Source organism: Rhineura floridana, chromosome 6 (genome assembly GCF_030035675.1).
Source record: "Rhineura floridana isolate rRhiFlo1 chromosome 6, rRhiFlo1.hap2, whole genome shotgun sequence".
Classification (NCBI taxonomy): Eukaryota; Metazoa; Chordata; class Lepidosauria; order Squamata; family Rhineuridae; genus Rhineura; species Rhineura floridana.
In genome coordinates, this window is record NC_084485.1 from 153,652,296 (window position 1) to 153,679,622 (window position 27,327).

General features: G+C 44.5%; 1 protein-coding gene across 3 annotated transcripts in view; it reads right to left on the reverse strand.

Moving 5' to 3' along the window:
* Positions 1 to 27,327, reverse strand: part of ASTN1 (astrotactin 1) — a 326,486-nt gene that overhangs the window by 191,833 nt on the left and 107,326 nt on the right. For all 3 annotated transcript variants that reach the window (XM_061634180.1, XM_061634179.1, XM_061634183.1), the window contains exon 2: positions 781 to 968. In XM_061634180.1, coding sequence (XP_061490164.1) covers positions 781 to 968 — 188 coding nt within the window. The remainder of the gene's footprint in view (positions 1 to 780; positions 969 to 27,327) is intronic.

Genomic DNA, 27,327 nt, shown 5'->3' on the forward strand with positions numbered 1-27,327 from the left:
CGAAACAGCCCGTGGTCTGAAATAATTGGCAAGGGCAATATAGGAGGCAACAGCATCATATTCAGAAATGATGTGGGAGGAGGGGCCATAGTTCATCAGTAGAGCAGTTGCTTTGCATTCAGAAGGTCCCAGGCAGGGCCGGTTCCAAAGCGCGGCCAGGTTGGGCACTGGCCCGAGGGCCCCGCAACTCTAGGAGCCCCTGGGGGACCCTCCGCTCCCCTTCCGCGATCCCACAGATCGCAAGACGAGCTTCCGAACCGCCCGCCATCCCCAGCGCTTCACCTACCTTTCTCTGCTGTTCACGCAGGGTTGCCCTCAATAAAGATGGTGGCCGAGGTTTCCGTAAGGGACTGAAGCCTCTGCCGCCATCTTGGTTGATGGCAGCAATGCACGCGCTGCATGCCATCAACCAAGATGGCGGCAAAGGCTTCAGTCCCTTACGGAAACCTCAGCCACCATCTTTATTGATTGCAACCCTGCACGAACAGCAGCGAAAGGTAGGTGAAGCGCTGGGGATGGCGGGCGGTTCGGAAGCTCGTCTTGCGATCTGTGGGATCGCAGAAGGGAAGCAGAGGGGCCCGGGGCAGGCTAATGCCCAAAGGCTCCCGCATTCCTGGAGCCAGCCCTGGTCCCAGTTTCAATCGCTGGCATCTCCAGGTAGGGCTGGGAAATACTCACACCTGAAACCCTGGGGAACTGCTGCCAGTCAGTGTTGACAGTACTGAGCTAAACTGTACAAGCAGCTTCAAGTGTTCATGCAATGGGAAATTTTGTACTCACCATTACAGAAATGTGAAGGATCCTCAGCTCTTCTTCAGCCGATTCACTCTGGGGTTCTTCTGTGGGTTCCAAACCAGGCAGGTTGGGGGTGCCATCTTGGTGGTGGATATGGAAGAGCAGTGTGCCATTTTCCAGCCATTGCTGCCTCCAACGGACCAACGGGATATCTTCAGTGTTGCCTGAAATTTCTGTGGGCAAAGGGATAAGACCAATGCAGCCATGGAACTACTGTACAAGCCCTCTCCCAAGACAGCCCATGGACATCATTCTAGAGGGAGAAGATTCTCTGAGTCATCTTCCCTGGTTGAAATTGCCATCTAAAGCAGCATGGAGGAGCCTCAGGCCCAGGAGCTGAATGTGACCCTCCAGGCATCTCTATCCAGCCCTCAGGACTCTGCCTAGGCCACATACCCTCACCAGGCCACCACCACCCTTACTGGCCCTGCCCCATGCCCTCCTTGGATGCCTTTGTCTGGCTGGAATGTGTTCTTGACCTGTGATCATGCCCTTCACTTGCCCAGATGGAGAGATGTGCGTGGGAGTGCGTAGAAACCTCTACCTTTTGCATGGCTGGAATGTAGTCTATGGTAGCTTTTGCGTCTGGCCACGCCCACTTTTGCTCTGGTCATCCCTACTACTGGCATGCAGCCTGCAGAAGGTTACCACAAGGGAAAGCAGGGCTGTGGAGTCGGTACGCCAAACCTTCGACTCCGACCCCTCTATTTTTCTACTGTCCAACTCCGACTCCACCCAAAATTGCTTCCAACTCCACAGCCCTGGAAAGGGCTGTAAATGTCTTTTTAAATTGGAAGCTCTCATAGGAGCATTTTTATCGCTGCCTGAATATGCGCTGATCTTGGCATCACAGCATTTGTCTTCATCTGGGTCCTGTGTCATACACTGACACACAAAATGTTTTCCATCTTGAGTTACGGCGAAATGCTCAACTACAGCTGACTTCATGGGAAGCTTCTTTGACATTTTGAATTTATATTTTTAAAAAATTGTCAATCAAAATTTATTTTGAAGTCGGAGTCGGTACATTTCTACCGACTCTGACTCCACCCAAAATTGCTTCTGACTCTGACTCCATGATTCCGACTCGACGACTCCGACTCCACAGCCCTGAGGGAAAGTAGCTCTCAGGCTTAAAGAGGTTCCCTATTCCTGATCTAAAGGGATGGATATAGCCAGGATGATCTGAAACTGGCTGACTCAAGAGGAAAGATGCACATGAAAAAATGTAGATATGAATGTGTAATCAAATCTATGCTAACTTGCCTTTGAGATCAGGGCAGCTCTTTGAAGTTTCCCACATCAAGATTGCTATAGGACTGAACTATTGTACTGTGGCCTCACCAAAGAGCACAACCTGTTAATATACAGCAGCTTTTCATTGGCTACTCAGTATCGTCTGAACCTTGGCTGTCAACTGAATTATTAACCAGGCAGACCATTCATTTGTGCTATCAAAGTCACCTTTGCTTCCTTCAGCCTTTGATTCCTACTTTAAAACTAACCCTCTCTGCCTCATATCCTGCCCAAACCTCTTGCCTTCCACTCAAATAAGCATCTAGGCACTTTACAAATAATAAATATTATCTGTTTTGCCTTTTCATCACCTTTCTGTGTTAGGCTTTTCTCCCTCCGGAATTCTGTCTTGATCTGTCACGAAACAAACAATTTCTTGTAAGGAGGGCAGACCTCTTGTTTGTGGGCTTGAGCAGTGAGAAGTGTGCCACTTATGCAGCTCAGGCCCAAGGAGGGGGCTGTGGCAAAATAAGCTACACCAGCCTCTTTACCCCACTAGACCATAAAAGGTTGGAGCTATTCCCTCTCTCTCCTAAAATCTTCCATATCATATTTGCTCACTGGTCTGAGCAACTCACCCTCCCCAGTGATGATTCAGCTGCCCTCCACTTTAGCTCTACTCAGGTGCAAGTTACAAACATATATATATTTGTTCTGGTCTTTAGGCAAGTTGATGCTGATTCTGGAGCGGATGCTACTGATTATTTAACACTGCTGATTTTATTTTAAAAGTGTATTTGATTTTAGGATGTTTTATTGTGTATGTTTATATTCATATGTTATATATGTATATATTCATGTTACGTTGCATGTTCTATGTTGTCTGCCACCCTTTGTTCTATCTTAGAGAAAGTGTTGGGTAGAGAAAACCACAAAATGAACAAATAACTATGAGACCTGCTCAGCTGCTGATCAACGTCAACCTTCACCCTTGCCTTGATCTTAGTCTACCCTCGACTGCACAGGAGCCATATCTAACAAGAGCCTGGATTGTATCTGCTGCCTCATCTATCTGGCTGATTGTTTCTGCTGATGGGTCTCCTTGGCATAGAATATTATTCTCATCTTGCTTATTTAATAAGGCAACCCACCCGATCCCTTAACTCTGACTGGACTAAATAGTTTTGTAACCCGCCCTAGGATCTTATGATGAAGAATGGGCTAAAAAAATCCTTTCTAAACAAATGTTGCAGGTTTCAAAATGTCACTTTTGAAATAGACATTTCCTATTCCGAGATACTGCCAGCTCTCAGCTATTTTAATTCCTTCCATGCTAATTCAGCCTTGATAAACACAAAGTGAGCCAGAAATGGCCAACTTGGTGCCCTTCAGATGTTGTGGACTACAATGCCCATCAGTCCCAGACAACATTGCTAGCAGTCAGGGCTGATGGGCATTGTAGTCCACAACATCTAGAGGGCACAACAGGCTACTCTCAGCAGAAGCAGAGCCACCCGCAGAGGCCTCTAGGGCCAAGCCAGAAACAGATGTGTTGGTGACACATGAGAGGAATTCATTTGCAACTGAATGACCCCACTGAGTCACAGTGCACTCAGAAGAGTAGCAGTGTACCAAATGCAATGGCAGGGTGGGGACAGGGACAGAAGGATTACAGTAGGGTGCAATCGGAGCTACTTCATATCCTGCATTTTGTGAGGATTGCACCTTGGCCCATCTCTATCATCCCCTCCTTTTTCTCTCCATCTTTCCTCTCTCAGATAGCCATCACACTTAGCATACTTACCATCTGCTACCATTATGGCTACTGAACCAGCTGGGAGTTTGGGAAGGCCATTGTTCAATAGGTGCTAAGGTATCAGGTCACATCTGATACCACCATACGCTGCATTCTGAAGGATAACGAGTGTTTTCCCTTACCATTATTAACCTCTGGCTCCAGATGGCTATTTTTTAATCTAGGTGTTAGAAGTTAATACCAACGTTAATGGCTTCCCAACCAAGGTCTTAATAGGAGCCACACAGGGGAACCAGGCCCACCATCAATATCTTTCAGACTCTGAACTTGAAATCTGTGCTTTTCAGCTCTGTTCAGTTTTCCCCCTTCTGGGCTCTAAATCTGGTATCCTATCATATAGATTCATGAGCTGTATCCTTCGCTCAGGGTAATACAACAAATTCCCTATCACATAATTTAACATGCCAAGGACTTGTATCTCCGGTCCTTACTTATTGAAGGAGATGTGTACAGGCAGAACTAGGCTAAGGCAGAGAATGATCGTCCTTTCCAAGCTCATAATCAGTGATGTTTACTGGCCAGACGTCTAGAACTGTTGCCCTTCCTGTAAAACTAACAAGGGCGTATTGCCGGAGGCCTTGAATGCCTGCTGGCTTCAGTCACTTCAAAAGCACAGGCAGAGGCAGCCCTGCTAAGAGGGCAATGAGTGGCTGCCTCAGGTGGGAAGGTCTGGATGCCATTAAGACAAATCTGAGTAATGGGCATAAGCCACCAGAGATTCTCTTCTGCAAGCTTAATTGAAATGAACAGGAACATCTCAGAGGCCTATTTCCCTGCCAGTCCAGCTAACGTGGATGTTTCTCCAAGTAGCTGTGTACCCACATATGTGATTGGATGGGGGAAATAAGTGGACAGGGCTTGCATAACCAAATTGGCCCTATTGTCAAGTTCTATAGCAAAAGACTGGCTTGTTCAGTTTTGAATTAGGTGCCCAGCCCTGCTGCCCTATTTTTTACGAGTTACAATTTGTTACATGCTTGCTACTCAAAAGCCATACCCACAAAAGAAATACAATGTAAGCTACCAAATTTTATTTGATTAATCACAACTATACACATTTTAAAATATCTAATGATTTTCAACCGACACAAAACTATACAAATGAGGCTTTGCAAGAAAATATTGCAGTGTGGAGCATTTCTGCTCACCATTCCAACCACTCCATTCTATCCCCCTTCCTCTGGTTTCCTTTCCCCCCTCCAACTGTCAGTCAGTCAGCCTGTCACCATTCAGTGTCCACTTCCTCATTGGGCTGTTTTAGGTTTCCCCCCTCCATTGGGGGTGGGTGGGATGGAGTAGATGCATGTGCCCCATCCCAGCTACCTTAAATTCTTGGTTTTCTTAATTATTTTCTACATGGGCAGTTCTCACTTCAATCCCTGGGGGTATTTAAAAAGAGCTTCTCAGTGTGAATCAGAAAACAGCCTGTGCTGACAATGAGATGGTCCATTTTACCCTTTGTGTGTTTGTTCCTTGGCCCTCCTTTTCCAGCAACATATTTCCGTTCCACCTCCCACCTGGGCCCTGTTCAGTCTTTCTATCCCTCATGTAGGATTGTGGAAGGGGGAAAGCAAGGGTGGACTTGTAGCCTTGCTCCTTCCATTGTGTCCCTGCCACCAGGCCCTGCCCCCTGCCACACATTGGAGGATGTCTGAGGCTGAGGGGAGTCTCTCTCCATGTAGGCTCCTTGCACAAGTTAAGAATTCTGATCGGCAGGTTTATAAATCGAGTGGGGTCTTTGCATACATAGAACAAGCTACCTGCTTCAGACCTTCCTTGTCCAATGTGTGGAAATTGTCAGAGCAGGGTGACAGGGATGTAACAGAAAAGGCAGGGCCACTGAGTGTGGCCCAGTTCTGCCTGATCATGCAATGAGGGCAAATAGGACTCCAGTTGCCAGATTTTTATCCTCTCAGTCAGTCAGTATCCTGTGACCACTAAGTTCCTATTGGGCTGTATGGTGTGTGTGTGTGGGGGTTCTCCCCTCAAGTTTTTTCCTAAATATTTTTGTTCCCCTGAAAACCACAAGGTAACCCCGAGTCTGCTGATACCTCCCTCATATGCATGGGTGCAGCTGGTTGGGATGCATTTGTGTGAGCATACAATGGCTGGAACTATAGATAGAGGAAACAAGTACAGCAGAGCCCCACTCAAACAGCGGGTTATGTTCCAGACTCCTGCCTAAAAGCAAAACCTGCTGAAAAGCGGACCTCTGTCCATAGAATGGTGCCTGACGCCCGAAAAACGCTGTAAAAGCGGAACATGTGCTGTATGAGTAGGGCCTTACTCCAATTGAAAACTGCCGTATTAGAGGAACACTGAAAAGCTGAAAAGCGGGGCCCTACTGTATGGTCCTGCAGCAAATTCTTCTGTTCAGGGTTCTAGCCACTTCATTCCCCCCACCCCATTTTCCTTTTTCTCTCTCCCCAACAGTCACTCAGTCAACATTCCATCATTACTGAGCATGCTTAGTCCTCACTGGACTTTTTTTTTTTTTGAGGGGGCTCCATTTTGATTATTTTACTCCATTTGGGTATTTTGAGGGTGTGGTGGCAGGAACACACTCATCCCAATCCTGACCACATTGAAATCTTCATCGATTTCTATGTCAGCTCTCAAGTTCATCCCTTGGGATATTTAAAAAATAGCTACTCAGTATGAACCAGGAAGTGGCCTAACTAGACAATGAGACTTTGCATTCTACAGTTTCTATATCTGGGTGTCCCCTTCCAGGCATTCAATTTTTTCTCCAACCCAATTTACATTTCTCCCCTCTCAGTGCTGTCTTGGCTACATTTGCCAACCATGCAAAGTCTCAAGTCCATAATATAGGGAATGATGGTTTGGCAGACTGAACAACTACTTTATGACCTGTCACATTGACCCAGCCTCTTGTTTAGAGGAATTTACTTATGATTAGAGGAGTGAGCAGACTGCAGGAGGCCTGAATCATTGATATGGATCACCCTTGTCAACCTGCCCTTTAACTAGTGTCAACAGGTGAGCTTTCTTGATGGTCCCGTGATGAATACATGGCTGTGGAATGATCTACAAAGTGAGATGTGCCTTGCCTCTACAGTGTATTGGTTTTGATGACCTGTGAAGACATATTTAGAGGTGGAGAGTTGTGTTGTGTCAAGTCAGTTTTAAGTATGACACTGTTACTATATTAGTAATTTACTGTAGGTATTTTATGTTAATTGGTTTTAATCATTTTATTATGCATTATATTTTGTTATGTTTTGTTGTATACTACCCCTTTTGCGGTGAAGGGCAGCATAAAATACCTAAATAAACACATAAGTTATAACTGCCAGAAGCAACAGATTTCAATTAGGGGCTGACTATTTGGCAGAGAGGGAGAAGGAAGAGGAGCAGGGTCTTCAACCACACACACACACTCCTGGGCTGGAATTAGGGGTGGGGTAGGTAGAACCACCAAGAGAAGCTAGCATTCTGGGTCCCTGTAAAGAATGTGCTGGTTTGGTTCAAGAGAGGAGGGGAGGCTGTGGCAGCCCTTACCTGGCTCTCCCTGTCAGGTTCCTACCTGCTCGTGGTTACTGCCTGTCTCTAGGCATCACCAGGGACTCCACCAGTCTGGACCGCACTCTCTTATGGTTTACCTATCCGCTCTAGCACAGATCTCAACAGATCCCCCTGCTAGGCAACCACCAGTAACGTCCCAATACTAGTATTCCCAGAGACTCTGAATACTGGTATTGTTATTCTCTTCACCGCTGCCACCATTTGTTACAGTTCCCCTTCAGCCTTGGTCATTACCTTAACCTCCCTTCTGGTCTGTGAAACCCCAGCCAAGGATCAGGCCTTTGGTAAACCAAATTAAGTATTTATTACAGATAACAAAGCTAACAAGATTAACAAGATTTCTTCTTAAGGCACATAAGCATATGGTTTTACTCAATACTAATCCAAACTCCACCTCCCTCCTGGCAAACAACTCTCTAAACCCCACCAAGCAACCCACTCAGTTCTCTTCTCCCCCCCCAGATTCCACTCTCACTCTTCCTTTTATACATTCAGCCATTTTAAACACTCAGCCAATCATCTCGCATTCTACTGCCCATTCACTCCCCCTCTTTCACTCCACTTACCATGTATCTTCTAAACAACCAACACTTACCATATATACATTAATATAGGAACATCACATTTCCACCCCCTTAAACAACAGCAGAGTATTATTCCTGTTCCAGGATTTATACGTCGCGTTAACAAATAAAAGTCTCTATGTATGGGGAAAATGTCTTTCTTTGTTCCTCTGTCTGGTCACGTCACTGCAGTCCCAGCCACTTGCCTGGAAAGTCCATTGGCCAGTACATTGTCCTTGCCTTTTATGAACTGGAAGTCCACTTGATAGTCCTGTAGGGCCCAGGACCACCTCTGCAGCATAGTGTTATGGTTTTTCATAGTCTGCAACCATAACAAGGCCCGATGATCCGTAGTCACTGTGAATCTTCGTCACCACACGTATGGGCTCAACTTGTTCAGTCCCCACACGACCGCTAGGCACTCCTTCTGGACCGACAAATAGTTTTTCTCCCTCGGCGTCAGCTTGCGACTCAGGTACGCCACTGGATGTCTGGTGCCTTCTCTCTCCTGTAGCAAGACGACTCCCAGCACCAGGTCCGACGCATCTGTAGCCACGATGAATGGTTGCTCATAGTCTGGTGCTATTAATATGGGTCCTTGGCACAAGGCTTGCTTCAGTAGATCAAAAGCCTTCTGACATTCATCCGTCCATACCACACGCTCAGAACACTTCTTCTTTGTTAATTCATGCAAGAGGGTTGCTATTTCCCCAAAATTTCTCACAAACTTCATATAAAATCCAGCCACACCCAGAAATGCCCTTACTTGTTTTTTGGTTAAGGGGATCGGCCACGCTTGTATTGCCTCCACCTTGCTCCATAAGGGGGTGATTTTCCCACTCCCCATCTTATGTCCTAAATAGATTACTTCCTTTAGTCCAAACTGGCATTTCTTAGCTTTTATTGTGAGGTCTGCTTTTCTTAAGGCCTCCAATACTGTTGTCAGGTGTTGGACATGCTCAGGCACCGACTTGCTAAAAATGGCCACGTCATCGATATAGGCCACTGCAAAATCTGACATGCCTCGCAACACAGTATTGATTAGCCTCTGAAATGAACTTGGTGAGTTCCTTAGTCCCATGGGTAAGGTCACAAACTCATATAACCCATCTGGTGTACTGAAGGCAGTTTTGGCTCTGGATTGCTCGTCTAGTTCCATTTGCCAAAATCCTTTACAGTGATCTAGTGTAGAGATAATGGTTGCTGCCCCCAATAACTCTAACATTGCGTCTACCCTAAGCATAGGATACGCATCTGGGACAGTAATTTTATTGATTAGCCGATAATCAATGCAAAACCTTGTCGTTCCATCTTTTTTCGGAACCAGGACAATACTTGAGGCCCAGGGACTGATGGATTCCCTGATCACTCCTAATTCCAGCATATCTTCCACCTCCTTTTTGATCTCATTCAAAACTTTCCCATTCACACGGTACGGAACAGATCTGATTGGGGCATGATCTCCAGTATCAATGGAATGTATAACTATACTGGTTCGGCCAGGTTTGTTGCTAAAGAGATTCCTATAGGTTTTCAAAACTCTCAGAATCTCCTCTTTTACTTCCTCCTTCACCTCCTCTGACCATTCCACTTGATCTACCCCTCCTTTGTCTTTGCTTTCCTGTACCAAATCTGGAAGTTCAGGCCCACTTCTCTCAGGGAATAAGGTAACTTGCAACACCTGTGCATCCCTGGTATGGTAAGGCTTCAACATATTTACATGAACCACTTTGCTTTTGTTTAATTGGTCTGTGGTAATTACATATGTCACTGTGTCAAGCCTTTCTCTGATGGTATATGGTCCTTCCCAGTTAGCCTGTAATTTGTCATGTTTCCTGGCTATGAACGCCATAACCATATCTCGCACATCATACACACGTTCCCTGGCTGTTCTGTCATACCAGTAACGTTGCTTCTCCTGTGCTTGACTCAAATTCTTTTCCACCACCTCCATCATTGATGTTAATTTATTGCGGAATTCCAATACAAAATCTACTACAGATGTTTTGTACTCTCCCAGGGTTCCTTCCCATGAATTTTTTAATAGTTCCAAAGGTCCCCTCACTTTTCTAGTGAACATGAGTTCAAAGGGTGAGAAGCCTGTTGACTCTTGAGGGACTTCTCTATATGCAAATAAGAAGCATCCCAAACGTTCATCCCAGTCTTGTGGGTTATCTTGAACATAGCTTCTGATCATGCCCTTCAAAACTCCATTAAATCTGGTTCTGTATTTGCTAGGTACTATCAATTGCTTTACTGGTTCACATTCATCCTTTCTCTCAGCAGGCATCCACAGTCTATATAAAATCCCATTCTCACACACAACTTGATTCCTCAGTTTGTCAGTGAAAGGAATCTGTTGGGTCAGGACTTGTTCCTTTATCTGCTTCAAACTTATATCTTTATGCAGCTCTTCCCTGAATTGCTCTGCTTCTTCCCCAGAGACCACTTGTCTGTCTCCTTCACCAGGCCTGCTAGTGGTTGCTATGGTGACCTGAGGCTGGCTAACAGATTCCACCCTGTTTGTTTCAGCCCCCCTTAATATGGCTTCTTTTTCTCTGCCAATTTGCTGTCTGGTCACTACATAGATCTTTCCTTGGGCTCCCATTACATCTCCTCCCAGTATTACTGGTTCTTGTTGCTGGGCATTAATGCCTACTTTATATCGGCCCTCTCGGCCTCTCCAAGTCATTTCCACCAGGGCCACAGGCAAACTTTCTGGTTGACCCCTCACTCCTTGGATAGTCACAGTTTCCTGAGGTAATATTACCTCAGATTTTATTAAATCTGGCCTCAGTAATGTCTGAGCGGCACCAGTATCAAGCAATGCCCAATAATTTGCCCCTTGTACACTCACTTCCTCTCTCAGACTTGAATCAAGGTCTGTTACTTCTGTCCAGTTTATCTGGCAGAACTGAACCTTTTTCGCTGTTTCTAAAGCCTTGGGCTCTGTTTTCACTGTCCTTGTCTGAGCAGGATTACTAATGGGGTTGGCAACCTCACATTGAAAACGTAGGTGCCCTGGTCTACCACATTTGTAGCATAATTTCTCCTCACTTTTAGGGTACACAGATCCACTCTGGGGTGTCCTGTGCCCTTCAGATTTTAATGGAGGACTCACTCGCTGTGGTACCACATCCCTTCTGCCAGCATTATATGGTCTGGGTTTAAAATCTCTTGATGTTTTCCCCACCCAGCCAGTTCTGTTGGAGGCGAAGTGATCCGCCATCTCTGCGGCCTCCTGCACCGATGTAGAGGAACGGTCTTTGACCAGGAGCCTTATTTCTGGTGGTAACTGATGGTATAATTGATCCAATATCATGAGGTTTTTCACCTCCTCCACAGACTGAGCTTTTGCACTTGTCAGCCATTTCCCAAATATGTCCATCAGTTTTGCCCCCAGCTCCACGAAAGACCTCCCTGTCTGTATCTGGCAGTTTCTGAAAAGCTTTCTAAAATAATCAGGCCCCAGTCTGAATCTTTTAAACACTGCTTCTTTGAATTCAGCATAGGTGACGGGCCTGTCTGAGGGGAAATATTGGTATACCTCAGCCAATTCCCCTTTAATCAGGTTTGATAAATACTGCATGTATTTATCTTCAGGTAGCCCCCACAACTGAGCTGCTTTTTCAAAGGTGCTGAGGTAAATTTGAGGATCTTGACCAGGCTCATAGACAGCAAAGTCCTTTGGAGTAATTTTTATTTTTGCTCCATCTCTGTCTTTCCTTGTCTCCTCAGAGTGAAATTTCTCTCTATCAAATTTTAACTTTTCTACTTGTAATTCAGCATCCAATGCTCGTTGCTTCTCCCTCTCCTCAAACCCCATTCTCAACTTCTCAGTTTCCAACTCCCTCTGTTTGTCTTTTTCCTCAGCCTCAAAGACCCGCTGTTTGTCTTTTTCCTCAGCCTCCATCCTCATTCTCTCAGTTTCCATCTTCAACTTCTCAATTTCTAACTCTCGCTGTTTATCTTTCCCATCAGCTTCCATCCTCAATCTCTCAGCTTCCAACTCCCTCTGCTTATCTTTTTCCTCAGTCTCCCTCCTCAACTTCTCTCTCAAATACTCTATATAAGCAGGATTGCTTAAATATCCTTCTGGGGTCTCTTCCCTGACAGGTTGTTTTTGCTGGGTAGTTGCAAATCCTATAAGTGCTACCCTCAATTCATCTACCCCTTTACCCTCGTGAGGTAAATTGAATGTTATGCACTTCTCCACCAGCTCCTCTCTTTTCATTTTTATGTATTCAGCCATGGTGTTTGAGTTCACTCACCCTTTGCCACACACTCTTTGCCAGTCACTCTCACAAGTAATCTTGTTTTGTTATTTCTGTTTGCCACACCACTGGTAGGGATTCTCTAGTATTCGTATCTCACTGCTACAGCCAACACCTGTGACGTATTCTCCTGTGTCACCACGTGTCTTTGGGACTCTTTGGTTCGTATCTGGATTCTCTGTTGTTCGTATCCCACCGCTACTGACACCACATGTGGCAGCCCTTCCCTGGCTCTCCCTGTCAGGTTCCTACCTGCTCATGGCTACTGCCTGTCACTAGGCATCACCAGGGACTCCACCAGTCCGGACCGCATTCTCTTATGGTTTACCTATCCGCTCTAGCACAGATCTCAACAGATCCCCCTGCTAGGCAACCACCAGTAACGTCCCAATACTAGTATTCCCAGAGACTCTGAATACTGGTATTGTTATTCTCTTCACCGCTGCCACCATTTGTTACAGTTCCCCTTCAGCCTTGGTCATTACCTTACCCTCCCTTCTGGTCTGTGAAACCCCAGCCAAGGATCAGGCCTTTGGTAAACCAAATTAAGTATTTATTACAGATAACAAAGCTAACAAGATTAACAAGATTTCTTCTTAAGGCACATAAGCATATGGTTTTACTCAATACTAATCCGAACTCCACCTCCCTCCTGGCAAACAACTCTCTAAACCCCACCAAGCAACCCACTCAGTTCTCTTCTCCCCCCCAGATTCTACTCTCACTCTTCCTTTTATACATTCAGCCATTTTAAACACTCAGCCAATCATCTCGCATTCTACTGCCCATTCACTCCCCCTCTTTCACTCCACTTACCATGTATCTTTTAAACAACCAACACTTACCATATATACATTAATATAGGAACATCACAGAGGCATCTGAATATCCACCATTCCAAATAAGAGGTACAAGTTGGGGGACAGACAACTGGGTCCCTCATGACAATTTACTTATATGCTACACAGTCAGAGTTGTCTGGAAGGGCCATTGAGTAGTGTCATACAATCCCAGATGCTAAAGAGAGAGATGAAAACTGGAGAAGAGTGCATATTAACTGTGTTGAAATCTGTGCCAGAGACTTACACCTGGATAATTAACAACCAAGAGTGGTGGTGATAGTTATTCCAGTGATCAAGGACAATCTACCCATTGTCTATATAAACAGGTAATGGGTATTAAGGGGAGTACTTTTTTATACAGCCACAAGTGTGGCTGTATACTACAAATAACCAGTGTGGATTTTTCACATTTTGCAGTGTTAAATTGAAAATACCCCCACAACATTCTGCTGCTTCCCATAAGCTCAATCCAAAACAAAACCTTACCAAATTTATAGTCCTGAACTCAGAAAAGCTTGCTTAACAAACAGGGCCGGCACCAGAGGGCCCCCTCCATATTCTAAAAGCCAGACTCACAGCTGTTTGACTTGGCTAATCAGAGGGCCACACCTACGCCAGACTTTTATTTCACTTTAGACAATCATGGCTTTCCCCAAAGAATCCTGGGAAGTGTAGTTTGCGAAGGGTGCTGAGAATTGTTAGGAGACTCCTATTCGCCTGACAGAGCTCCAGTGGCCAGAGTGGTTTAACAGTCAGCCCCTCTTCTGGGGATTGTAGCACTGTGAGGGGAACGGGGCATCTCCTAGCAACTCTCAGCACCCTTCACTAACTACACTTCCCAGGATACTTTGGGGGAAACCATGACTGTCTAAAGTGAAATAAATGTCTGGCGTGGATGTGGCCAGGGACAGCTTTGGTTTAAATTTGGGTGGGAAACTACAGGTGCCTGCTTTAGAATAAAAAGTTGGGGGAATGCCTGAAAAAGAATGATACTGTTCACAATGTTTTCTCTTTGGAAGGGAATGGGCTTTCCCTCTGCCCAACGCCCACCCATCCAATCCTTCTCCCCCTCCCCTTCCTCCCTTTCTCTCCCCTTCCTCCCTCCTCCCTGCCCTTCCTCCAAGTCAGTTTCACCAATCCTAAGCATGATTGTACAGAAGTGAATCCCACTGAATTCAAAAAGCATGCAAATGATCAAGCCTGCTCTCCCCTTCTCCTCCCTCCTATCCCCTCCCTTTTGCCCCTTCCCATCCCCTTCCAAACCCCTCCCACCTTCCCGGTCCCCCTCCTCCATCTACCTTCCTCCTTCCCTCTCCTGTCCCCTCCCCCCTCCTCCTCTATGGTCAGTTTTACCTATTCTAAGCATGACTGGATGGGAGTAAATCCAAATGAACTCAACAAGCATGTGAATGATCATGTGTGCCTTTCCCTTCCACCTTTTTCCTCACCTTCCCCTCCCCTCCTTCTCCTATCCTCTCCCTTCCTCCTTCTTCCTCCTCCCCTGCCCACTTCAGCTCTCCCTGTTTTCCAACTCCCCCCTATAGTCAGTTTCACCTATTCTAAGCATGATTGCACAGGAGTAAATCCCACTGAATTCAATAAGCATGCAAATAATCAAACCTCCCTTCCTCCTCCTCCCCTTACTGACCTGCTCCCATACCCCTCCTCCTCTCTGCCCTTCCTCCTCTCCTCCCTCCTCTTTGGCACATGTTACCAAATTCTTCCAAGCTACACAGGAAGTGGATTGGACTGTGAAAGACCAACCCAAATTGTGCTTGCATTTTGACAAATTTGTAGGGCAGTACAATATCTCAGAGAGGAGGTCAGGTCTCTTGCTCCCCTGGTGCATTCACTATAGCTGCCCAATTTCCCTGCTTTTTAAAGTTTGATAGAAATATCTGTTGGCTATAGGTATGTTCTTAAACTGTAAGGTTTTTTTGCCTATTAGTGAATATGTACTGTCACTCAGCTTGTGATCATTAAGTCTTTTATTTATTTATTTATTTATTTATTTATATCCCACCCTTCCTCCCAGCAGGAGCCCAGAGTGGCAAACAGAAACGCTAAAAACACTTTAAAACATCATAAAAACAGACCTTAAAATACATTAAAACAAAACAACATTAAAAAACATTTTAAAAAGCTTTAAAAACATTTTTTTAAAAAGGGTTAAAACATATTATTAAAAAAACATATTAACAATTAACAAGAAACAAGTAATTAATTTCTTTGTACAAATGCAGCAAATTCATCATTTCAACTGTATTTTTAGTGAGCAAAAAACTCTACAGTCCTGACATAATTCATGTTCACAACTTTGTTATGTGCCTTCAAGTCGATCACAACTATATGAGACTAATACAAGTATATGAGACTGAGTTTAGTGAAGCTTTGTCAGTTAGAGTAGTAGGGTGAAAGGGAGTGTTATGTGGCATTCATCGCAATTTATAGGGTGTGGCTACGTGGTATATGCAAGACCTCTTCCATCTCCCTACAGCGGTTTAATACCACTTTCTGAAGAGCCAGGGAATTCCTTGGTTTTAGGTAAACATAAAATGAGCTCTCCCCTATGCACTTATCTCCTAACAAGACAAGTCCTTGGAACTGCTACTGCCTGCTTTGGACCCAGAGGCTCTGGGTAGGAGGCAGCAACAATCCAGATGATCACTACCCCACCACAAAAAGCTGGAATCCCATGAGTCCTGGAGGAACTGCCACAATACCTTTCTCAAAACTCCACAGTCCACCAGCCCATCTTGTCAAAGACACTAACAGACCCATCAGTGAACTACAAAATGATGGTGAAATGTGAGACTCCAGGCTTCCATTAAGATTTCAGAGCAGAGACAGAAAATGGGAAAGGCAGCACTAAAGAAATAGAAGGGCTAAGTATGCCTCTAGCAACTTTCTACCACCTGGGAACTGTCCTTGGTCCTGCAGACCCCACAGAATGTCCCTGCACCTCCAGTGGACTATCCTTAAACACAGTGTTTGTCCTCTGCCTCCTCATTGCCTACAAAGTGTTTGAATTCAGCTTACTTGAAAGCTGCTGAGCAAGTTCTGCTTGCATCCTCATTAAGCAGCTCCCTTCCCTGGACTTAGTCACACTGACTTTAAGCTTCCAAATCAGAAAATGCATACTTGGTAGCAAAGAGGTGGAGTAGAATTCTTTATTACCAAGTATGTATTTCCTGAATAAAATCCTGACCATGCTTTCCAGCTTCTTTCCTTTTTCTTTGTTCTCTTGGGAGAGAGGAGACTGTGAGGCGTCCTTCCCCGGCTCTCCCTGTCAGGTTCCTACCTGCGCGTGGCTACTGCCTGTCACTAGGCACCACCAGGGACTCCACCAATCCGGACTGCACTCTCTTATGGTTTCTCTCCCCGCTCTAGCACAGATCTCAACAGATCCCCCTGCTAGGCAACCACCAGTAACGTCCCAATACTAGTATTCCCAGAGACTGAATACTGGTATTGTTATTCTCTTCACCGCTGCCACCATTTGTTACAGTTTCTCTTCAGCCTTGGTCATTACCTTACCCTCCCTTCTGGTCTGTGAAACCCCAGCCAAGGATCAGGCCTTTGGTAAACCAAATTAAGTATTTATTAAAGATAACAAAGCTAACAAGATTAACAAGATTTCTTCTTAAAGCACATAAGCATACTCAATACTAATCCGAACTCCACCTCCCTCCTTCTCCACTCTCTCCTGTCAAACAACTCTCTAAACCCCACCAAGCAACCCACTCAGTTCTCTTCTCCCCCCCGATTCCACTCTCACTCTTCCTTTTATACGTTCAGCCATTTTAAACACTCAGCCAATCATCTAGCATTCTACTGCCCATTCACTCCCCCTCCTCTTTCACTACTTACCATATATCTTCTAAACAACCAACACTTACCATATATACATTAATATAGGAACATCACAGAGACGTCCTTCCTTTGTCTCTCTCTTTCCAACAGGCATGAGGGCAATTATGCTGGATAGGACAGAGAAAGACAAAGGAAAGACATCTTCTCTCTCCCAAGCAAACAAAGAAAAAGGAAAGAAGCTGGAGAGTGCAGTCAGTTCCCTAAGAGTATCAGTTTACAAGAAAGAGTTGGCAAGAGATCAAAGGAGAGATATTGTCTAGAAACCTGGAGGTCTCCTCTCTATCTGCCTTTCATGACCCTATGCAGGCCCATCCCACCAGTTCGAGTTGCACCACATTTCCAACACTGACTGAACTCACCCCATCCCCATCCCTGTGGATCCCCACTGGCTTGCACTGGACAAAATAAATCCAAATCTCCCCTGCCCAACTCGTAACACTCCACTCAGTGGATCATGTTGGCTTTAAAATGGGAAGCCTTCTTTTTCTGTTTAGAGTTTTTGTGCATGTATGTTTTATTTACTACAGGTGTAAGGATACCCCTTCCACTGTGGCAGTGATGATTCTTTACTGAATTATTAAACTGCACCAAATTCCCAATGTGGAAAGTTATTAGATTTTTCTTTTGAAATTCAATTCAGAGATATTTTTCAAAAACCCACAATGTATGTATTGGTCATAAATGTCACTAAGCACAAATTTGCCAAATTCAGTATTTTCATACTGTGTTTCCTAAACACTGAAACAATGATATAATCATTCAAGCACTAGGAAATCCCAAGGAGAGATGGTCTGAATCTTCTACATCGTTAAAAGTAGTTCAGACAAAAACCACAATGTGTGAGTCGTTAAAAATAATTGATGTGCTCTAAGCAGCAGTATAATTGTATTTAAATATGCATAAATCAGTCTTTTTATAACTTAATATAGCAAAACCAGCAAGACCTGAATCAATTATTCACTAATAGTAAAAAAAAACCCTCGCAGTTTTAAGAACGTACCTATAGCCAACAGATATTTCTATCAAACTTTAAAGAGCAGGGAAATTGGGCAGCTATAGTGAATGCATCAGGGGAGCAGGAGACCTGACCTCCTCTCTAGATATTGTACTGCCCTACAAATTTGTAAAAAATGCTAACACAATTTGGGTTGGTCTTTCACAGTCCAATCCACTTCTTATGTAGCTTGGAAGAATTTGGTAACATGTCCCTCTAAGCATATGGTCAGTGATGGCAAACCCTGCAATCAGGACAACATAATTACATTTTTTTGTATGTTTGTTCGTGTTCTTACTTTGCATTTTTCCTGTGTTACTACTGTTTCTACAGAGAATCTAACCTAGAAAATTATATTTTCTCGTTATTCATCCTAGAAATCTGTGTCAAATGTATTTTTATTAATTTCAAAGCCTTTTTTGTCATATGATGGTGAAGACAGCCTTTTGTGTTTCAAACTGGATACTATGTTCCATTTCTCTTTTGGGTGCATTAACAGTGGAATATGAAACTGCAGTTTGATGTAAAATCAGAATGATTACAATATGTTGCTCCTTAAACTATGACTCTAGCTGTTGGAAAAGACAAGCTTGGCCTGCCCAAGATGCATGTGTTCAGCCTGCTATGCTTAAACCACCCCACCTGTTGAGCCCAGGGGTGACAGACCCAGTGTCCTTCCCAAGGAAGGAGGGGGAAGGCATGAGTTTCAGAAGCCTCAGCCGTTAGGGAGCATGGACGATCCAGCTGTTGTTGAGTCTAACCCTGACTTGGGGAAGAGAGCGAGTTGCCTGCCCTGCCAGTTCTCATGGCTGGTCCTGCCCCTCAATGGGACAACGCTCAGCCCCCCAGCACTCCCATGGGACTGTTGGGGGATGCTCCTGAGACAGCAGACACTCCTCCTTCACCAAGCAGTATCTTAGAAATGCCCGACGCTTCCCCGCCCTTCGCTCTCCCGCCTGCCGATCAGGAACCTGTGCTTTCCGATGAGCCCTCGGAAGCTCACCCCCCTCACCGTGCTCACGACGTCGGGAGAAGCGGACAGGGCAGAAGGGGGCGTGTGTGCGACGGAATGAGAGGTTACGCCCCAAGACCTCTCCTATTTGAAGTGAGCACTGAGTCAACTTTCCTCACAAGTTGCAGAGCATGTCCAGAGTGCAGTTAGGGATTGTAGTGAGTTAGCATAGGGGTTTCTATGAGGCGCACAGCCTTTGATGTATCCATTACTTTAATAAAACAAGAATTGATTGCACCCTCGTCTCCGACTGGTGGTTCTCACTCTGAACTGGACACCACCTAAGGAAAGGTGGGCATGGTCAATTAAAAACATAGAGCACATTTAGAAATGGTCAGAATACATTCCATGTCCCACTGTTTTATCTTGTGCAAACTGAGACACTCCTCGTGTCCACTGGAGACTATTCTGCAGAATAGTCAGTGCCATTATTCCACAATTGTTTTTGGAGGCTTTTTTTACTTTAAATTATGCAAAGTATTGCTATACTTCACATATTCACAGAAACAGAAGCAAAAGAAAATGATTTACTGTAGGAAACTTCACTAAAATTGCAAAGTAAATCAGAGATATTTAAAGTGATTATCTGAACGATATCAACAGTCTTGATATTGTTGCTTCCTCCCTGCTAAAACCAGATCAGCACAGGACATGTCTTGTTTCTCTTATTTGGGCTGATTGCAGGTGTTGTCAACACTCACTGTATGCTCAGTGGCTCATATTATCAAATTCTTCGAAGCTACACAGGAAGTGGATTTGACTGTGAAAGACCAACCCAAATTGTGTTGGCATTTTCACAAATTTGTAGGGTAGCACAGTATCTCAGAAGGATGTCAGGTCTCCTGCTCCCCTGGTGCATTCACTATAGCTGCCCAATTTCCCTGCTTTTTAAAGTTTGATAGAAATATCTATTGGCTATAGGTTCGTTCTTAAAATGCAAGGGTTTTTTTTTGCCTATTAATGAATTTCTCTGCTTTTTAATACGGGAGGTAAGAAATGGGATCCTGTGCAAGTTTGCTGAGAATGGATTGATCATTTGCATGTTTATTGAGTTCAATGGGATTTACTCCCTGCAATCATGCTTAGGATAGGTGAAACTGACCATGGGGGGAGGGGAGGAAGGGCAGAGAGGAGGAGGGAGATGGGAGCAAGCGGGAAGGGGAGGGGAGGGGAGGAAGGTTTGATCATTCACATGCTTATTGAGTTCAGTGGGAGTTACTCCCATCCAATCATTCTTAGGATAGATGAAACTGACCATGCGGGAGCAGGAGTGGGAGGGAGGAAGGGGGGAGGGAGTTGGAAGGGGAAAAGGAATGCAGAGGAAAAGTCAAGAGGGAGGGCAGGTTTGATCATTTGCATGTTTTTTGAGTTCAATAGGATTTACTCCTGTAGAATCATGCTTAGGATAAGTGAAACTAACCTGGGGGAGGTGCAGGGAGGGTGGAGGAGGGGGAAGGGGGGAGAAGGGGAGGAAGGGGAAGGATTGGGGAGGAGATTGGGTGGGCAGGTCCTGGGCAGATGGAAAGCACCTTTCCTTTCCAAAAGGAAAATATTGTGAACAGTATCATTGTTTCTCAAGCTTTCCCCCACCTTTTTATTCTACAGTAGACACACATAGTCTCCCACCCAAATTTAAACCAAAGCTGTCCGTGGCTGCATCTACACCAGACATTTTTTTCACTTGACAATGCTGGCTGAGGCTGATGGGAGTTGTGGTCTAACAACATCTGGAGGCACACCAGTTGGGAAAGGTGAAATTTTAAAAGGGGTAGGCCTAGAAGTAGGCATTGTGAGAGCAGGGGCACAGGACATAAATTCAGAAGAGCAAAATTACCACAGGCCAAACCACAAGTGCCAAAGACACTTGAAGAGAGACACTGCTTACAAGTGCCTGTACGCTAATGCTAGGAGCCTCCGAACCAAGATGGGAGAACTGGAGTGCTTGGTCTTAGAGGAGAGTATTGATATAGTGAGCACAACGGAGACCTGGTGGAATGGAGAAAACCAGTGGGATACGGTTATCCCTGGATATAAACTATATCGGAAGGACAGGGAAGGACGTATTGGTGGCGGAGTCGCTCTATACGTGAAAGAAGGCATTGAATCCAGCAAGCTTGAAACCCCAAAAGAGGCAGACTCCTCAACAGAATCGTTGTGGGTGGTGATACCATGCCCCAGGAGGGACTTAATACTGGGAACGATCTATCGTCCTCCTGATCAAAATGCTCAGGGAGACCTTGAGATGAGATATGAAATTGAGGAAGCATCCAAACTAGGAAATGTGGTAGTAATGGGTGACTTCAACTACCCGGACATAGACTGGCCGCATATGTGTTCCAGTCATGACAAAGAAGCAAAGTTTCTAGATATTGTAAATGACTATTCGCTAGACCAGTTGGTTATGGAACCGACCAGAGGGACGGCAACCCTGGACTTAATCCTCAGTGGGGACTGGGACCTGGTGCGAGATGTAAGTGTTGTTGAACCGATTGGGAGCAGTGACCACAGTGCTATTAAATTAAACATACATGTAAATGGCCAATTGCCAAGAAAATCCAACACGGTCACATTTGACTTCAAAAGAGGAAACTTCACAAAAATGAGGGGATTGGTAAAAAGAAAGCTGAAAAACAAAGTCCAGAGGGTCACATCACTCGAAAATGCTTGAAAGTTGTTTAAAAACACTATATTAGAAGCTCAACTGGAGTGCATACCGCAGATCAGAAAAGGTACCGCCAGGGCCAAGAAGATGCCAGCATGGTTAACGAGCAAAGTCAAGGAAGCTCTTAGAGGCAAAAAGTCTTCCTTCAGAAAATGGAAGTCTTGTCCGAATGAAGAAAATAAAAAAGAACACAAACACTGGCAAAAGAAATGCAAGAAGACAATAAGGGATGCTAAAAAAGAATTTGAGGAGCACATTGCTAAGAACATAAAAACCAACAACAAACATTTCTATAAATACATTCAAAGCAGGAGACCATCTAGGGAGGCGATTGGACCCTTGGATGATAAGGGAGTCAAAGGTGTACTAAAGAATGATAAGGAGATTGCAGAGAAGCTAAATGAATTCTTTGCATCTGTCTTTACAGTGGAAGATATAGGGCAGATCCCTGAACCTGAACTAACATTTGCAGGAAGGGATTCTGAGGAAATGAGACAAATAGTGGTAACGAGAGAGGAAGTTCTAGGCTTAATGGACAATATAAAAACTGACAAATCACCGGGCCCGGATGGCATCCACCCGAGAGTTCTCAAAGAACTCAAATGTGAAATTACTGATCTGCTAACTAAAATATGTAACTTGTCCCTCGGGTCCTCCTCCGTGCCTGAGGACTGGAAAGTGGCAAATGTAATGCCAATCTTCAAAAAGGGATCCAGAGGGGATCCCGGAAATTACAGGCCAGTTAGCTTAACTTCTGTCCCTGGAAAACTGGTAGAAAGTATTATTAAAGCTAGATTAACTAAGCACATAGAAGAACAAGCCTTGCTGAAGCAGAGCCAGCATGGCTTCTGCAAGGGAAAGTCCTGTCTCAGTAACCTATTAGAATTCTTTGAGAGTGTCAACAAGCATATAGATAGAGGTGATCCAGTGGACATATTGTACTTAGACTTTCAAAAAGCGTTTGACAAGGTACCTCACCAAAGACTTCTGAGGAAGCTTAGCAGTCATGGAATAAGAGGAGAGGTCCTCTTGTGGATAAGGAATTGGTTAAGAAGCAGAAAGCAGAGAGTAGGAATAAACGGACAGTTCTCCCAATGGAGGGCTGTAGAAAGTGGAGTCCCTCAAGGATCGGTATTGGGACCTGTACTTTTCAACTTGTTCATTAATGACCTAGAATTAGGAGTGAGCAGTGAAGTGGCCAAGTTTGCTGACGACACTAAATTGTTCAGGGTTGTTAAAACAAAAAGGGATTGTGAAGAGCTCCAAAAAGATCTCTCCAAACTGAGTGAATGGGCGGAAAAATGTCAAATGCAATTCAATATAAACAAGTGTAAAATTATGCATATTGGAGCAAAAAATCTGAATTTCACATATACGCTCATGGGGTCTGAACTGGCGGTGACCGACCAGGAGACAGACCTCGGGGTTGTAGTGGACAGCACGATGAAAATGTCGACCCAGTGTGCGGCAGCTGTGAAAAAGGCAAATTCCATGCTAGCGATAATTAGGAAAGGTATTGAAAATAAAACAGCCGATATCATAATGCCGTTGTATAAATCTATGGTGCGGCCGCATTTGGAGTACTGTGTACAGTTCTGGTCGCCTCATCTCAAAAAGGATATTATAGAGTTGGAAAAGGTTCAGAAGAGGGCAACCAGAATGATCAAGGGATGGAGCGACTCCCTTACGAGGAAAGGTTGCAGCATTTGGGGCTTTTTAGTTTAGAGAAAAGGCGGGTCAGAGGAGACATGATAGAAGTGTATAAAATTATGCATGGCATTGAGAAAGTGGATAGAGAAAAGTTCTTCTCCCTCTCTCATAATACTAGAACTCGTGGACATTCAAAGAAGCTGCATGTTGGAAGATTCAGGACAGACAAAAGGAAGTACTTCTTTACTCAGCGCATAGTTAAACTATGAAATTTGCTCCCACAAGATGCAGTAATGGCCACCAGCTTGGACGGCTTTAAAAGAAGATTAGACAAGTTCATGGAGGACAGGGCTATCAATGGCTACTAGCCATGATGGCTGTGCTCTGCCACCCTAGTCAGAGGCAGCATGCTTCTGAAAACCAGTTGCCGGAAGCCTCAGGAGGGGAGAGTGTTCTTGCACTCGGGTCCTGCTTGCGGGCTTCCCCCAGGCACCTGGTTGGCCACTGTGAGAACAGGATGCTGGACTAGATGGGCCACTGGCCTGATCCAGCAGGCTCTTCTTATGTTCTTATGTTCTTAAAGGCTGCTTTAGACAGTCATGGTTTCCCCCAAAGTATCCTGGGAAGTGTAGTTTTTGAAGGGGGCTGAGAGTTGCTAGGAGAGGCCCTGTTCCCCTCACAGAGCTACAATCCCCAGAGGAGGGGCTGACTGTTAAACCACTGGAGCTCTGTCAGGGGAATAGGAATCTCCTAACAACTCTCAGCACCCTTCACAAACTACACTTGCCAGGATTCTTTGAATAAAGGCCTGGCATGGGTGTGGCCCCCTGATTAGCCAAGCCAAACAGCTGTTTGTCTGGCTTTTAGAACACTGACAGCATGCCCACACTTATTATTGACTCCAATATTAAATATCTTAATTAAAAATCAGCCAGGGATTTTTTTTTTTAACTTTTAAACTGCAGGAGATGAAGGTCAGAGTATGGGGCAAGGTCAGTAATAGGATTACAGGTACTCTGTGATCATGGCTGATTTTTAATTAATTTCAGCAAATTATGAGACCACTAACAGAAAAAAGTCCAAAAGGGATCTGCGTTTTTTCTCTCTTGTTTTATACTTTGAACTCCCAATTCTGTCCGTGAGTGTTTTGTGTAACACCATGAAAATGCAGAGGATTGTTAAACAAGCATTCCTGAGTTCAGGACTATCAGTTTTGTAAGGTTTTGTAGCTGATGGGAAACAGCAGAATGGCATGTGGGTTATTTTCAATATAACATTGTGGAATGTGAAAAATCCATGCTGGCTATACTGTACAACCATTCTCGTGGCTGTATAATTAGACTGAGTCACTCATATTGGTCCTTCTGAGTACAGTAGAAAGACCAGAGAATACCTCTATCTAGCAAGCAGGCAGTCCTGCTCTCTCTGCTAGGCTCCTCTAAAAAACCAATAGCAGCTATGGGACTCAGCTAATCTGACTAGAGGAAAAGGAGGCCAGGCTACAGTGGCTGGTTCTCCTCTGGTTGATTTTCAGCTCAGAATCACCCAAGTTGCTTTTTCACCCATGGAGGAAAAGATATGGGGTAACTGTGTCTTTGAAAAGATTTAAAAAAGTAGCAGTGAAGGGCATTTTCAGCAGAAAAAGAACAGGAGGCAAAACATTAAAACGTAACCATTCCAATCGTCCACATGACAATGAAAAAAAAAGTACAGAAGGGAGTGTGTCATTTCCAGGGCCACCTTCATCGCACAAATCAGCTAGGATGTTTGTCTAGAGGCAATTAATATCTGTTAAAGGCAGACAGTCAAGGTAATGGCCATCTATTCGAAACCATCTGCCAGGCACTTGGCATGACATCTGAACATATTTGTGAAGGCGAGGTTAAACGGACAATTGTGGTGGGATGGAGGGAGGCATTATAGAGATGCGATGGACTTAAACCTCAGCCCATTCCTATAAGCTAATTTGTTTAAGTGCTCATTATGGCAAGGGCCAAGAGGTCAAAGGGAATCAGATATTATTTTACCAAATTCAGACTTGCTGCATGAAAATAAGGTGGCTGATTGTTCATTATCTATCCAGAGGAAGAACACATAGCTAAAGGCTGACTTTTGCTCCCACATTTGCCTCTATGTTCAAAGTGAGAAGCTGTTAGTCTTCTGTAATTATCTGTGATCAGCGTCACACATGCACAATATTTGGATTTCTTGTTTCTTTTTAAACCAGGTTCCTAGCTCTCATAACTGGATATATGTTTGAAAATATGCAGGTATCATGGTGGAAAATGTTCCAGTGTTCTTGGGGAGGAGCTGTGATGCCACATCCCTCGTTCATGGCACTTTCCCCAGAAAATCAAAAATACAATTTTCACCTCGTGCCAGCACCCCTTTTAACATAAAAACGTATGAAGAGTCCTGCTGGATCAGGCCAATGGCTTATCTAGTCCGTCCTGTTCTCTACAGTGGCTAGCCAGATGCCTAAGGCAAGCCCACGGCCATGATCTGAGGGCAAAAGCACTCCCCCATAGTTATTGCTCTGTTACTGGTATCCAAAGGCATGCTGCCTCTGATCCCGTATGCAGCATGCAGCCATGATGCTAGCCATACTCTCTGAGGATTTGTCTAATCCCCGTTTAAAGCCATCCAAGATGGTGGCTGTCTTGGCTTGTGGTAATGACTTCCATAATTTAGCTCTGCACTATGCGAAGAAGAGCTTCCTTTTGTCTGTCCTGAATCGCCAACCATTCAGGTTCTTGGATGATTCCAGGTTCTAGTACTGTGAGAGGAAGAAAAACCTCTCCATTCATTTTCTCCACACTATGCATATGTTTGCACACCTCTGCCTTTTTTTTCTATGCTAAAAAGCCCCAAATGTTGTAACCCTTCCTTACAAAGGAGTTGGCCCAACCCCTTGATCATTCTGGTCTCCATTTGCTTCAGTTTTGCCAGCTCCACAATATTGTTTGTGAAGTGTGGCCACCAGAACTGTACACAATATTCCAAGTGTAATCACATCATAAATTTGTATAAAAATATTATGATACTGGCAGTTTTATTTTCAACATAGAGTTGGCCTTTGTCATAGCTCCACACACTGGGCAGATGTTTTTATTGAGCTTTCCACAACAACTTCAACTTATCTCTTTCCTGGTCAATCAACTCAGACCCCATTAGTGTAAATACAAAGTTTTGTATTTCTGGCATCCCTTATTGTCTGCTTGCATTTCTTCTGCCAAAGTTTATGTTCCTTTTTGTTCTCCTCATATGAACAAGACTTCCATTTCCTAAACGAATCCTTGCCTCTAATAGCTTTTTGACTCTGTGCATTAACCATGCTGGCATCCTCTCATAAGAACATAAGAAGAGCCTGCTGGATCAGGCCAATGGCCCATCTAGTCCAGCCTCCTATTCTCTCAGAGGCCAACCAGATGCATGTTGGAATCCTGCAAGCAGGACCTGAGCACAAAAGCACTCTCCCCTCCTGTAGTTTCCAGCAACTGGTATTCAGAAGCTTACTGTCTCTGATCATGGAGGCAAAGCATAGCTACCATGGCTAGTAGCCTTTGATATCCTCCATGAATTTGTCTAATCCTCTTTTAAAGCCATCCAAGTTGGTAGCCATCACTGACACCTGTGGGAATGAATTCCACAGTTTAACTATATGTTGTGTGAAGAAGTACTTTGTTTGTCCTGAATCTCCAACGTTCAGCTTCATTGGATGTCCTCAAGTTGTAGTGTCATGAGAGAGGGAGAAAAGGGGACCTTTCCTGACCTGCAATATACATTCTAGCTGACCTTCTATTATTGTTGTTCTGAATAACTCCCATGTGACATGGAGAGATTTGACTTTTCCTTTCAACTTCCTTTAACCAGTCCCCTCATTTTTGAGATGTTTCCTCTTTTGAAGACCAAGGTGACTGTCTTGGCAATTCTACATCAAATTCAATTTATGTAGCACTGTGGTCACTGCTTCCTACTAGCCTGACAACACATATCTTACACCAGGTTCTAGGTGCCACTTCATAGTAAGGACAGTGCAGGCTGCCTCTCTTCTTGTTGGTTCC